Raw genomic sequence first — 13,299 nt, 5'->3', positions numbered from 1 at the left:
AGCCATCTAAGATACGGCCATTAGGAATGAGATAAAAATAGCAGTTTTTGTTAATTTACATGTATTATCATTTCAAAGGGTTATTGAGCTCTTAGAAGAGAAATTCTTACTGGGTTATTTTAGTCTAACTGTTTACTACATGAGACCATTAGGTATTTCTTTTTGCCTAAGGCTGGCCTGAGAAACAGCCCTGTGGCCCTTAAGAACTTTGGAACCTTTGCCCTAGTCCAGACACAATTCCTCTGAGTCGTCTAGTCAGCTGTCTTCTCTTCCAAGTTAGTTAAAGTTAAAAGTTGTCACACGTGTCGGCACAGTAAAGGCCCACTCTGCTTCTCCTTTTTTTTCTTTCTTTTGAAAAAATAATTTTTTTAAAAGGTGGACAAGATTGAACCTGGGGCCTTGACTTGTTAGGCAAGCATTCTACCCCTCAGCCACCACCCCAGCTTTCCCTCCATCTTTTTCTATTTTTTTTTCTTATTTTCTTCTGCTTTTAATTCGAATAATAGTTGTCTGTTGGTATCACACTTGTGCAGAGATGGATTTGAGAAACGGCCGTCTCCACAGTATGAGAACGACACTCACGTCCCCTAGAGTGGCCCTCACAGGGCGAGGACAACGCCAGTTCTCACTGTCGGTCTATTTTCTCCAGCTAACATTGCTAATGTGTTTTGACCTCAGGGAGGAGGAGGGCAACTGGACAAAGCAGAGGACTGTGAAGGGTGAGGAAGGGAACTGTACGGAGTTGCCAGTAGACTATCCAAATACAATCAGCGTGGGGAAAGCCGTGGCTAGGGACCGACTCCGCTATTACTTGCCATATATTTTAGCCACTGAGATTTGCTGATGACCGTAGTTTGCTTCTGCAGGGTTAGAAGACTCAATATCCCACTTCATTATGCATAGACTTGGTGGAGCATGCACAATGAGTTTTTCAACAGTTTTAGAGATTTCAAGCGGATTGGCCAATGGTGCCTGTCTCACTGATGCTTCCACATGACTCTGCTTCCCGGGGACTCTGGGGGCAGGAGGTTGAGGCTCCACTTCCCACCTGGAGAAGCCAAAAGCCTGGAAGGTTTCTTACCAATCCAGGGTCCTGGCAACTGGTAGTTTAGGGAGGCAGTTTTGGACCTGTACATTGCTTGCATCGTATCCCCATGGCTACTTCCCCTATCACAGTTATAAGTGTTAAGCTGAATCCTGGACGTTAAGAATCTGTGGTATTATTGGCATTAAAGGTATCACAATTTAGGAAGGAAAATGAAGCGGGTGAGGGGGTTTCAATCATTCTGACAAAGAGCTTTTTAAAGCTTAATCTTCTATGGTAATAGTGCTATTTGCATTGTAAAAGTGCTTTAAAGATTAAAAGAAAAAATTATTACTCCATTAACACTGTAGCGACAAGTTGCACAGAGGAAGTGAAGTACACGCAAGGGAAGCCTGTGTTCTATTGGTCCCGCCAGGTGTGAGTTGCAAAGCAAGTTGGTTACAAGATCTTTGGGCACCAGTGTCACTGTCCCCAGCTCTCTGGATATTTCCTCTTTTACTTTATTCCACATTAATTATTCACCTCCCTGGAACACTGCCTGGCTATCTCAAGCTAAGCCTCCTTCATTTATGGTGGTAAATACGTTAGGAGAATGTTTGCACAGAGTTACTCAGGGATATTTGATCACAGATTGAAATGTGAACATGCAGCCTTAGGAATCTGCAAAATTTATGCTATTTGCCTGATCTCCTGATGAAGGTATTTTAAAATCAATCATAGGAAGAGGCATTTTTGTCATCTATCTTTTTTATGTTCATTCTCAATTTAAGAGACTCGTGAAAATTATTTTTCTTGTCCACACCATTTAATAAAATCCACACTCAACAAGCTATAAACAGACACCCCTGGTTCATCTTGTACATTATGGCCCAGGTCAAATTTTTCTTCAGCACGATAGCTGATGATACAATTAGGTGACATTCATCATGACAGGTGAAGGATGCACGAAAGCCTCACACTCTACTTTCTAGTCAATAAAATGGTCAGATGCTATCTAGAAATAGCACCTTTGTGTAACACGAATCTTTCGTCAACCCTGCTACAGGTAAATCCTAAGAATTTAAAATGCCTGCTTCTTGCCAATTATCTGGGATAAGACTAACCACTACCACTTACAGCAACAGTAACTACCCCATTTAACCTCCGGGGTTGAGTTTTGCCAAGAAAAGGCACTGTTTTCTCTGAGAGCCAAGGGTGCTGGGAGAAGCAAAGCTAAGAAATAGTTAATGTGACTCAGGCTCGGGATGTTTGCTTTCAAAATGAGAAAAGGACTTGTTCCCCTCACAGCACAGTCATTCAATTTTTAATAGACCCCACTTTACAGGCTGGCTGGACCCCATTTTTCCAGCTAAAGTAAAAAAAAAATTAAAGGATTTATGATAATCCTTCGTGGATGGTTGTGGGCGGTTCGTTTTTCCACCAGAGCATTCTCTCTCTGTTACACTGCAAACATTTCTCAGCTTCTTGCTACACTTTCATCCCGCAACTACTCAAGCGAGGAGAGAAAAAAAAAAGTCTCACCAGATAAGCAACAATTCATACTGTATTGGGGAATAGTTCACATTCTCCCTGTCTATTTCTTAGCAGTAACTTCTTCAGGCTTTTAAGCCTAGACTGTCGAAACACCCAAAGGAGGCCTACCTTGCCCACGTACTGATAATCGGACCCCGTGTACTCCTCCAGGAGGAAGAACTGATTCCACATCCAACTCCTTTTCGAACGGCTCAGCTCATTCCTGCTGTTTGCAGAGAGCTCCAGGGCCTTCCTCTTTGCTGGGAAGCCACTAGTCCTTTTAGATAATGGGTTTGAGAAAGTTGGGTAGGGCTGGCCGACCCAAAAGAGCAGCAAGAAGTACCGGTAAGTTCTCATGATGATGGCAAGGCAGGCAGTCGAGTCTGGGTAGTGAACTCCCCTTTCCTTAATATGCCTCTTTTCACTGCACCAAATCCAGGCTCATTCCTCCTTTCTTCCTTAATGTTCTTTGCTTGGCTTTCAGAGGGTACCTGGAAAGGATAATAACATATCAAGCACTTTTAGAGATGCTTAAAATTCAGTGTTAGAGCAAATAGGCAGGAGCAAGAATGTAGAAACTTGAATGGCAAAATAACAACAAAAAAAGTTGGCTATCACTTTTGAAATGAGGACAACTGTCTTTTAGGTACACAGAAGGGGATGCGCAGAATGGGAGGCGCGTACCCGGGGGAACTGCTCTTTCTAGTTTTCCTTTTATATCTCTTGCAAATCCGACGTTAAGTAATCGCTCTGCTGCTAGAGTTCAACGCGCCAGGATGGATAATTTCACTACTCGTTTGCTTTGGAATATGTGGGCTGAGATCTGGTTAGAGGAAACGAGTTTGTGTTTCTGATTCCATTTGCATATTTATATCTCCATGAACAAGTCCAAGGCAAAGAATACCATAGACAATTTAAATTCAATTGCAAGTGGATCGTTTGGAAATTTCACTGGAAGATTTTGAGCACCTGGGATGCACCAGGCAGGAGGTGAGGCAGAACTTGTTCTGCAGACTCTTGGCTGAGGAGATGTGCGATGATGGATCAGCTGGGTCAAATAAGGTTGGAAAACACTGTACGCCTTCTCTTCCAAATGAAGATTTGCAGAGGGAAGTTTCTGAAGTGATGTGTGTGTGTGTGTGTGTGTGTATAACAGTGGTGACAGTAGGCTTGTCTTTAATCTAAACTTTGCAAACTTTGATCACACCCCTCCATGAGAACTATTTATACCATAATATAAATGTATATATGCATAAATGCACTGTGTCAGTTCACTGAGAAACTGGCTCTAGAAAGTCACTTGTCTCAGAATGTCACCCAAAGACCCCTTGTCTGGGGATGGGTGGTCTCCTGAATTCTGACAGGGAGGAAAGATACCAGAAAGCAGGCCATGAGCATTGTGTCCTAGAGAGTAGCTAAAAGGTATGCTTGCTTTCCGCCTGAGGTGACTATTGTCTGTGTCACGCCAGGTAAATGTCTCCTGTGGAAACAGGGAGTTGGAAGTTCAGCCAGGAGAAGCTTGTCTGTGGAAAGCTCAGTTGGGGACTGGAGCTGAGGTTGTATGTTCCTGACTTAGTGACACTTTCCCCCTTTCTGTTGTGACTGCCTATCAGGTACTTTCTATGTATCAATTTACTTCTGTTTGTGATCTAGTTAGTGAATGCACTCATTAGAAACCAAAGGGATAGATCATCTTCTCGATCATGCAGAATAAACATGTAAGAGTTAAATAAGCGGTATTCCAATTTCCCTAGGAAATCCTTGACTTGTATCTCTAGATTTCACTTGTGTCATTGACAATGATGGTCAAATTGTTTCTGATTTTCACAAATGCATTAAGCAGACCCTAGTATCACAGTGAGGACCACTGATGGTGTGCTTTTTCAGAAAAGTCAGCGATTAAACAATATGAGTAATTATTTTTGTGGTAAATATTAATTTTCAAGAAACCAACCTATTTTTTTTTTAAATCTCTGGGACTCTTGGTAAAGATGGCCGTTTGATTCAATGGCTTACACAATTAAGGCCTTAACGCCATATTGCTTCCCTATGCTTTCCCCTGCCTCAGATTCCAAAGGGCACTGGCATCACAGCCCTGTCCCACCATAGCTGGCCTAAGTTTCCCAGAAAAAATAAAGAATACAGTGGATTTAACAAATGACATATTGATCATGCTATTTGAATATGTTCTTGAATAGCGCACCCATAAACACAAGAGCTTTGGCATGAGAACACCACATGAATCAGACCAGAACATCCTCCTTACGTCATAGGGATATGCACGCCTTAGGTACTCTGTTCAGTATTTTTGTTTCCCTAATCATAAAAGACAGATCCACTTGATTCCTATCATTCTATCACACAAATGCACAGGTGACAAGGATCTTAACTTTTAGGTTTTCTTTAACCCCACCAGGGAGTAATTATAGACATTTAACATGGTACTGAAAACATTGAACTATTCCATCATATTCCGCATCTTCAAACCTTGATTCAGTTCTTATACATCTTCCTGACAGCAGGCTGGGGAAGCGGGAGGTTCCTCAGGCCACTGAGCTTGAACTGTTACTTATTAGTCAGGTTAGAAAGATGCCAGGCAACAGCACACTTGTGGGGCCTCGGCCCAGTATGGATGTGGGCTGATTCTTCCTTCTCTTGTGGGTTGGAGCAGTGAGGGGCCTGAGCGCGCATGTGGAGAAAGCTCTCCAGTGGCACTTATTCATTTTTAGAAATAGAGATTACACTGAGGTTGATTCAGTGAAAATTACATTTCCCCTAATTTCCCACATTCACCATTATTTGCAGAGACAAATCCTGCAGTGAAGAATTACAAGTCTGCTGCTCTGCTCTGTGTGGGCCCCATGGTGCTGGCAGGAGAGAGGGATGCGGAGAATGGCGGTGTCAGCTGCTGAAAAGCCTGGCTCCTAAAGGCCATTTTAAAGAAGAATCGATCCCTGTGGGCGTTGTATGCAAACTCTACAAGCTGTTGCCACTTGAATATTAAATATTAGTTCTTTTTTAATACCACAGATACCAAAATGTCAAGTATTTCATTTTTTTCTTCTTAGTTGGTAATGAGCTTTTAAAGCAATGCAAATTTAAGCAGAGTTTCCAGTGTTCACTGTAATGTTAGTTTAGCTACAACCCAGTTCCTGTATCAATCTGACAGGCTGAGACCTAATGAAGAAAAAAAAGCCTCAATCTGTAAAACAGAATGACATCGATCTGCGCATATTTGATGCTAATGTTTTAGAAGGGTGTATTTCTCAGCAATCTCTATGAATTTGGAAAAGCTACCTAATTCCATTTGACCTCCGGTGTTTCTTTTGTTGGCGTGGTTATTTTAGTATCTACCTCAGAGCGGGGCATTTTGAGGAGTAAATGAGTTTGCATTTCATGCAAAGAACCTAAAGTGGTGCCTGACACAAGTGCATTGCTAAGTAAGTACTAGATATTAGTATTCTCGTTATTAGTATTTGAGGTGCAATCACAGATCCAAATATAGCACACTGGGAGGGTCTGACGATGGTCAGGAAAGCATCTCTGAGTCAGAGTTCTTTCAAGAATAGGAAGACTTTAGACGCAGGGTGGATTCATTTGGTAATTGCTCACCTTTGTGTGGCCTTCATCTAAGCTCTGGCAGTTCTAGAGAAGGCAAACCCCTATCCCTGTGACCACTGCTCACACCAAGGACAGGAACACAGAGGAAAAGCAAAGAATTCACAGAACCTGTGTATTTTTCTTCCTGTCCATCTTACAATGATGAGATAAAGAATAAATCTTTACTTTATTCAGGTGTAAAAAAAAAAGTAACAGTGCCAGTTTCAACTTAGTCGTTTTAGCTTTGTACAAATGGTTTGGGCAGTTAGCATGCTGAGATGATTCTCCTGTAGTGTTAGATAAGAATTTTATGTAGCTAGAATAAATATTACTTATGTTTTAGATTTTGCTTCATCCAACATTACGGAGTGGGGGTGGTGGGGTGGTGGGAATCAACACACTCCAAGCACACGTCTGTAAGGCACAACAGTAACAACAGCAGCCTCTACCCCAAGGTTCAAGGTGTTGAAGGTCAGGCGCTGAGGAAGTGCTGAAGACCATCAGAACTTCGAGGAATGGGGGAGGCCTGGCATTCCTGAACAGTGGAGCTCAGAGAGGTGCAGAGGTGCCTGTGGCAAGCGGCTCACGCTGTAGGCTTCCCAAGTCAGCTGGCAGGACAAAGAGCTGAGGCTGCACACAATACTGGATTTTAAAATAGCAGGCACGGGGTCCAAGAGCCAGAAGATAGTGGGAGGGGGAGAGCCCTCCCTCGTGTGTTCCTCCTTACCCCTTCTTTTTATGCCTGTTGGCATCAAGAGCAAATCAGTTATGTGTCTAACTGCTAGACTCACAAACAACTCTATAAAAACTCAAATTGAACTGTCTAATTACAGTCTAATGGTAGTTTAAGAAGACTCCGACTCTACTTTGGAGTTTTCTTTTGGGAGCAAATTTGATGTTTCTTAAAGGCAATTGTTGTAAGCTCTGAAAGATGGTTTGTGACAGCACTTAATCCAGACAAGGAGTTTGAGTCTTGTCGAAACTTTATTTTAGTAATATGCAAAATCTAATTGAGGTGTTTATGTATAAGCACCCCCCAGCCTGCTTTAGTAACTGTATATGTGGAGACTGTATTTGCATAGAAGATGATATAAACTTTAATCTTCATAAGAATTCTTAGTCAAGCCCAGGTTTTATTCACACTTTGCCATTTAGAAAGTTGGACACAACAATTCAGGTTCTACCAATTTCCAACATGCAATGATTAATCCAAAAGCTGAGTTGATGTTTTCCATTGATTAGCAAAGCCTTTCCCTTCAGTTGGCAAACATTAATAATATAAAAATGTTTCATTGGTTACGTGGAGCGAGAAGAAGAATTACAAGGTCTTCAAGTTCCCTAGAGCACTTTGGAAATCACCTTTCACTCACAAATCATTAATATGCTAATTCGAAAATGTCTCCATTGATTGAATTGCTTCTCTGGCGACTTCTGTTTGCTAACAGTTTGAATGACTCAACTGTATTATCTGGTTTTGATGCTGATTCTATTACACTATTTGTAGACAAACAGTATTAGATAGATTGAAAGATATAATTACACTGATGCCTTAAAGTCCAGCATACATTTCCCCTAGTGATCTTGATTGACTGTAGTCAGGCAGTGATGCTGCGTTCTACCTAGTCTACAAACCCATTGTTTCATTTGTGGCATCTTTAGTGTGGTATTGAAAGCACTACAAAAACTCAGTAATGTTGTTAATCTGCTTCCAACACTGACCATAGTAAAAGAATTTAAAAATTGATTATGAAATGATTTCTTTAGGTAAATGATGTTGAGAAAGTGCATCTATATAATAGCATAATATTTTACTTGAGGTTATCCACAGAAACCATTGCTCTAAGTATCATCTGCACTAAGTCATCTAACCCATAAGTATAGCTTTTTAGCCTCTGTCCCACCAGTCCCTTATTCATTTTTAGCACCTTTCTTTTCCATTTTATAATTGATGAAGTAGAAAGCAGCTAGTAGTTTATAACTACTTAGCTTTATTCCTGACCTCACTGCACCCCAAACATGAATTTGATGTTCTTTTTAAAAATGATTATTAGGCAGTTTCACATATTAATATAATGAATTTTAGTTGTGCTTTCTCCCTCATTCTTGGCCCATCCCTCTCTCTCTCTCTCCTGTTGATACTCATCTCCTTTTAAAGTTCTTTCTGTGTGACCCACTAAGTTGAATTGAGAGTTTCTTGCTTGGGTGCGGGTGGCAGGTTATTTATCGGATCGAGGGCAACTATCAGTGGCCATCCTACTGAATATGTGATATGGCCTCCTCCAACAGCGTTTAGCTGTTGATCGCCCTTTAGGTTGGGGAGGGGCCTCATGGGTCCTCTGCTGTTCATAAATGAGGTGGGGACAGGGCCAGACTTGTGTGGGTCTTGTTCAGATGACCACAGCTGCAGCGGGTGCATAGGTGCATAGCTGCTTTGTCACACCTAGAAGACTCTGTTTTGCTAAATACCTCTTCACATGCTAGCTCTTTTATTCTTTCTGCTTCCTCTGATCATGTTCTCTAGTCCTACTCTGAGGGCAATGGGGATGTTGTTTAGTACATTAAAATCTAGCAGTTAAAGAAGCAGAACATATACTGGACGAAGTAAACCATGATGCCCCGGGGACCCATAAAAAAAGAGTTAATAGCCAATTAGGTTTGCTAAGATTATTTTTTTAAATCACCGAACAAACTTTTTGAATAGGTTGCTATGCGCTGTGACTAAGCACATCTTTTGGACACGAAGGACCTTCTGGAAATGGTGACACAAGGGTAGCACCATCACAAACTATTTGGTAGGGATTTCACTTGAAGTCTTCATTTCTAAGCCCCCATTCCATTTTTCCGTAAATGTCAAAGTCACTGTTGAGTAAAATTGGTTCCGTTTCATGTGTGTAATGAACTCCACTGAAATGTGTCAAGCAGCCCTGGCACCTCTCACCATGTAGCACTTCTCCCGTGCCAATGAATCATCACAGCAGCAGCCATCAGATGATGCCCGATTTTTTTTATAAATGTTTATATTTGTAATAACATGCCAAGCTGTTTGCAAACGAATGCTTTTCCAGATGAAGCCATTTCAGCAATATTCCCCTCATTCTAAAATCATATCCCACACATTAGATTAATGAAGATAAAATCAAATGTGGTACAGCACACAACGTGGGGTTTTATATGGAGTTGGGGCTGAAGTAGGATTTGGTTTGAGATTCACAAACACGTGTGAATTAAAGACCACTTTCTGTTCTGAGTCATGTAGAAAAACGCCTATGTGATGTTATTGTCAGAGACATCCTCGCCATGTGGGCAAGACCAGACTCTGCATGCCATATATCTGGGTTAGATGTCTGTCTGCCCAACAATCGTTGGACAAATAGAGGCCCTCAGTTTTCTTTATTCTAGTAGCTACCTCTCAGATGCCTGTGAAGAAGAAATTAAACATTTGAATATGTGTGGTTTAGCTTTGACTCGAATGCCTACCATGACTTCGAAGTCAGAGAATGGCTTAGCAGAGAGTACATACATGCCATCTTTGGGTCATGCACTGCCTCTCAAGTTTTCTATTTTTGTCTTTTAAAAATCAAGCATCTTTTTCCTTTGCAGAGTGAGGTAGCCCCACCACAAAAGCACACGCATGGTATGCACTCACTGAGAAGTGGATATTAACCCCAAAGCTTGGAAGACCCAAGATACAATTCACAGACCACATGAAGCTCAAGAAGAAGGAAGACCAAAGTCTTTGGTCCTTCTTAGAAGGGGGAACAAAATACCCATGGGAGGAGATACAGAAACAAAGTATGGAGCAGATACTGAAGTAATGGCTATCTGGAGATTGCCCCACCTGGGAATCCATCCCATAAACAGTTACCAAACCCTGACACAATTGTGGATGCCAACAAGTGCTTGCTGACAGGAGCCTGATATAGCTGTCTCCTGAGAGGCTCTGACAGTGCCTGTCAGAGGTGGATGCTCTCAGCCAACTATTGGACTGAGTGCAGAGTCCCTGATGGAGAAGCTAGAGAAAGGACCCAAGGAGCTAAAGGGGTTTGCAGCCCCATAGGAGGAACAACAATCTGAACTAACCAGTACCCCCAGAGCTCCCATGGAATAAACTACCAACCAAAGAGTACACATGGTGGGACTCATGTCTCCAATCACATATGTAGCAGAGGATGGCCTAGTCAGGCATCAATGAGAGGAGAGGCCCTTGGTCCTGTGAAGGCTCTTTGCCCCAGTTTAGGGGAATGACAGGACCAGGAAGCAGGAGTGGGTGGGTTGGTGAGTGGGGGTGGGGGAGAGGATGTGATAGGGGGTTTTCAGAGGGAAAACGAGGAAAGGGAATAACATTTGAAATGTCAATAAAGAAACTATCTAATAAAAATCAAGCGTCAATGGTATTATGTAGTTATAACCACAAACTACAAAGGTAACCCACAGGACAGGATATAATAGGGCTTGAATATTGTGGGTGTTATCAACTACTCTCAGATTGGATTTGAGGCCTGCTCAATAGGACAGAATACGCACCTGGTACTGTACACCCAGTTAAAATCCTCTGGCTAGAGAGGTCATAGTCCCCAGGGTTGAATTCATTACTGTTGTTTAGCAGCATTGAGATGGTACCAAACTGCAGTCAAAATACAGTTTATACCCGTAGTCATATCTACTCTCATCCTTAATGAGGGAAGCTTCTCTTTGCAGTGAAAGGTGGTGAATGTAGCTGCTCCTAGATGCTCAAGATGCTTAGAATAAATAATAGACATGTGCTTAGCCCTGAGCAGGACATTTATATCACCTCCCTTGGGTCATGTGATACCATGGAAGAGAAAGCAGAACATATGTATGAGCCTGAAGGAAGTAGGACTGTGAAGTGCCATCTTTCGGACAATGCTCTTGCAAAAAGGATCTCACAGCAGCTACAACTGCTTGCTCTGGACCTGCAGAGACTGGGTCTGTGGACAGCCAATCATGGATTGATGTGGGCCTCTAATGAACTATTATGGAATAGTCGTTGTCTTAACTTGTATAATTCAAGGTAGCCCACCAGAATCCAGTGGATGGTTTCAAACCTGTGGGCATAGTATGGTCCTGGCTAAAATCAGTGGGGCCAATGAGACAAAATAAAAATGTATGAGAAGAGAACCTGAGGAGAGAAGGGAAGATAATAGGGAAAGGTGGATGAGAGAGGGGAGAAAACAGAATATACTGTATGTGTGTGAAATTACTAAGTAACAGATTTAATCAGTTTAAGAAGTAAAAGTTTTAAATCATGTTAACCTTCAAAAATGAGCAGATCCCTACTTCTGGACTCAGTCTGAACCTCAGTGGCTCTCATGTTTACGTATGGATCTGTAGACCTGCCCTCTAGAGCAGGAATAGCTGGCTTGCCACACTGCCCTGCTCCTGATTGCACCCCCTTGTGACAGCTTACACTCAACTGTCATTTGTCACCTTCCTTTCATGAAACCACTTGCAACATTCCCTCATGTATCTTGCCTGGCTCCGAGGGGCCTTCAGGCCTGTGAGCCTCGTCTTTCTCTACAAAAACTCACTCATGCAAAGAAAGGAAAAGAGAAAGTATTTTATACTTTTAATTAGCTGTTCATGGTGTGAATTTTAAGTGTTTCTGAAGCAGACCATATGTTTAGGCTACAGAAATGTATGAAAGGCTTGGTTTCATATTATTCTGTTTTTATGTTTGGTTTCTCTGGCAGTGACATCATTTTATATATTTTTGGACACTTTGCCACTTAAGACAATACAGCTTAAGTACGACTGGGAGATGTCAAAACTCACTAACCAATTTGTATGAATAGACTCCCGATTTCATTGAGTTTGTACTTTCTTTCAAGACTTAATGAAAGGGCAACTTGGGAGAATTTACTGTAGCTATGGGCAGGCAGGGGACAGGGTATTTTTGTCTGTATGAGAAATTTAAGACAGGTCTATCCTTATTAAATTACAAAGAGGGTCACATGATTGGGCATGGTACATTCAAGGCTTAAACTTGCATAAAGCATAATGGGAGTGGAGTTGTTATTAATCATCTTTGGTGATGTAATTTATCAATTCTTATATCGAATCTTTTATTGATCATTTTATTTTTACCGGTGTCATCTAGCTCATCCATACTGTTTTGGTTATCAATTAGCACATCTTGTTTCTGGACCCACCATATGCTAGACCCATATCAAGTACCTCATGATAATCTTGTGAGTAGCGAATAGGAATAGAAGGTCAGAGAGGTAGAGCAGCTTGTTCAAGATCATTCAGTGAGCACACAACGAAGCTACACCCTAACAGAGCCATCGGGTGAGAGTGGCCTTACCCTGAACCCCCATGAGGGAGTCACAGGCCAGGCTTAATATAGCTGTGACCTTAGAATTGATTCTTCATGACTCCCCTCAAAAATAGCACCAGCACAGGTCTCCAAGGGGGCAAAATAGTCATTACAAAGCATATAAGCTAAATAAGAACAACAAACAAATATCTGCTCCATGCCAGTAATAGGATATTTAAATTTGAGATGGGGATGCCCTCTTATCTTGTTTTGTAGTTGAGAAACAGAGGTTTCGAGGATCTGGAGTCTGTGCCCAAGGATACACAGTGAGTTACTGGCAGTCATTTACAGATTTCTTCTTAACCAAGACATCTACCATCCTATTTGTATTTTGCTTATGGAAGCAGCATCTAGATTTTTATTTACTCTCATTTCAGACAAAATTTGCACAAATTTATCATGAGCATTCTAAATCCCCACCAAATTGAAAGATGAGGCGAGCATACTGTTGGCTGGATTATTCACATTAGAGAGAGGGGGGCAACGGGAGCACCTGAAGTGCAGAGAGTAGCTACAAAGGCAGGCAGAGGAGATGGAAGGACAGAGACAAAGCCTGGCCTTGGGAGAGTGACAAAGACTTATGATCTAGTGCTGAGAGCAGAGCCTGGAATATAGCAACACCGAATAAAATAAGTGTCCGTTGGCATGAAAGCATGCATGCAGACTGTAAGCATGCCATGAATGTGGGACTCTCTTCATGAGCTAATCTGATCTGACTAAGGACTAAGCATGAGTATATGTGGACTTTGGAGGGCATGAAGGTATCACTGTGGTGCAAACACGACACTTGGATACACACAGCAAT

At 41.9% G+C, this 13,299-nt stretch overlaps 1 protein-coding gene across 3 annotated transcripts in view; it reads right to left on the bottom strand.

Annotated features, from left to right (window-relative positions):
* Positions 1–13,299, bottom strand: part of Cdh6 (cadherin 6) — a 138,595-nt gene that overhangs the window by 61,797 nt on the left and 63,499 nt on the right. For all 3 annotated transcript variants that reach the window (XM_029470042.2, XM_021183142.3, XM_029470041.1), the window contains exon 2: positions 2,687–3,048. In XM_029470042.2, the coding sequence (XP_029325902.1) occupies positions 2,687–2,914 (228 nt within the window). In that variant the 5' untranslated portion in view covers positions 2,915–3,048. The remainder of the gene's footprint in view (positions 1–2,686; positions 3,049–13,299) is intronic.

The sequence above is a fragment of the Mus caroli genome, unplaced genomic scaffold (assembly GCF_978045245.1).
Source record: "Mus caroli unplaced genomic scaffold, Mus_caroli_1 scaffold_16, whole genome shotgun sequence".
Lineage (NCBI taxonomy): Eukaryota > Metazoa > Chordata > Mammalia > Rodentia > Muridae > Mus > Mus caroli.
The sequence above is the reverse complement of the archived record's forward strand: the minus strand, read 5'-3'. Positions and strand labels throughout refer to the sequence as shown.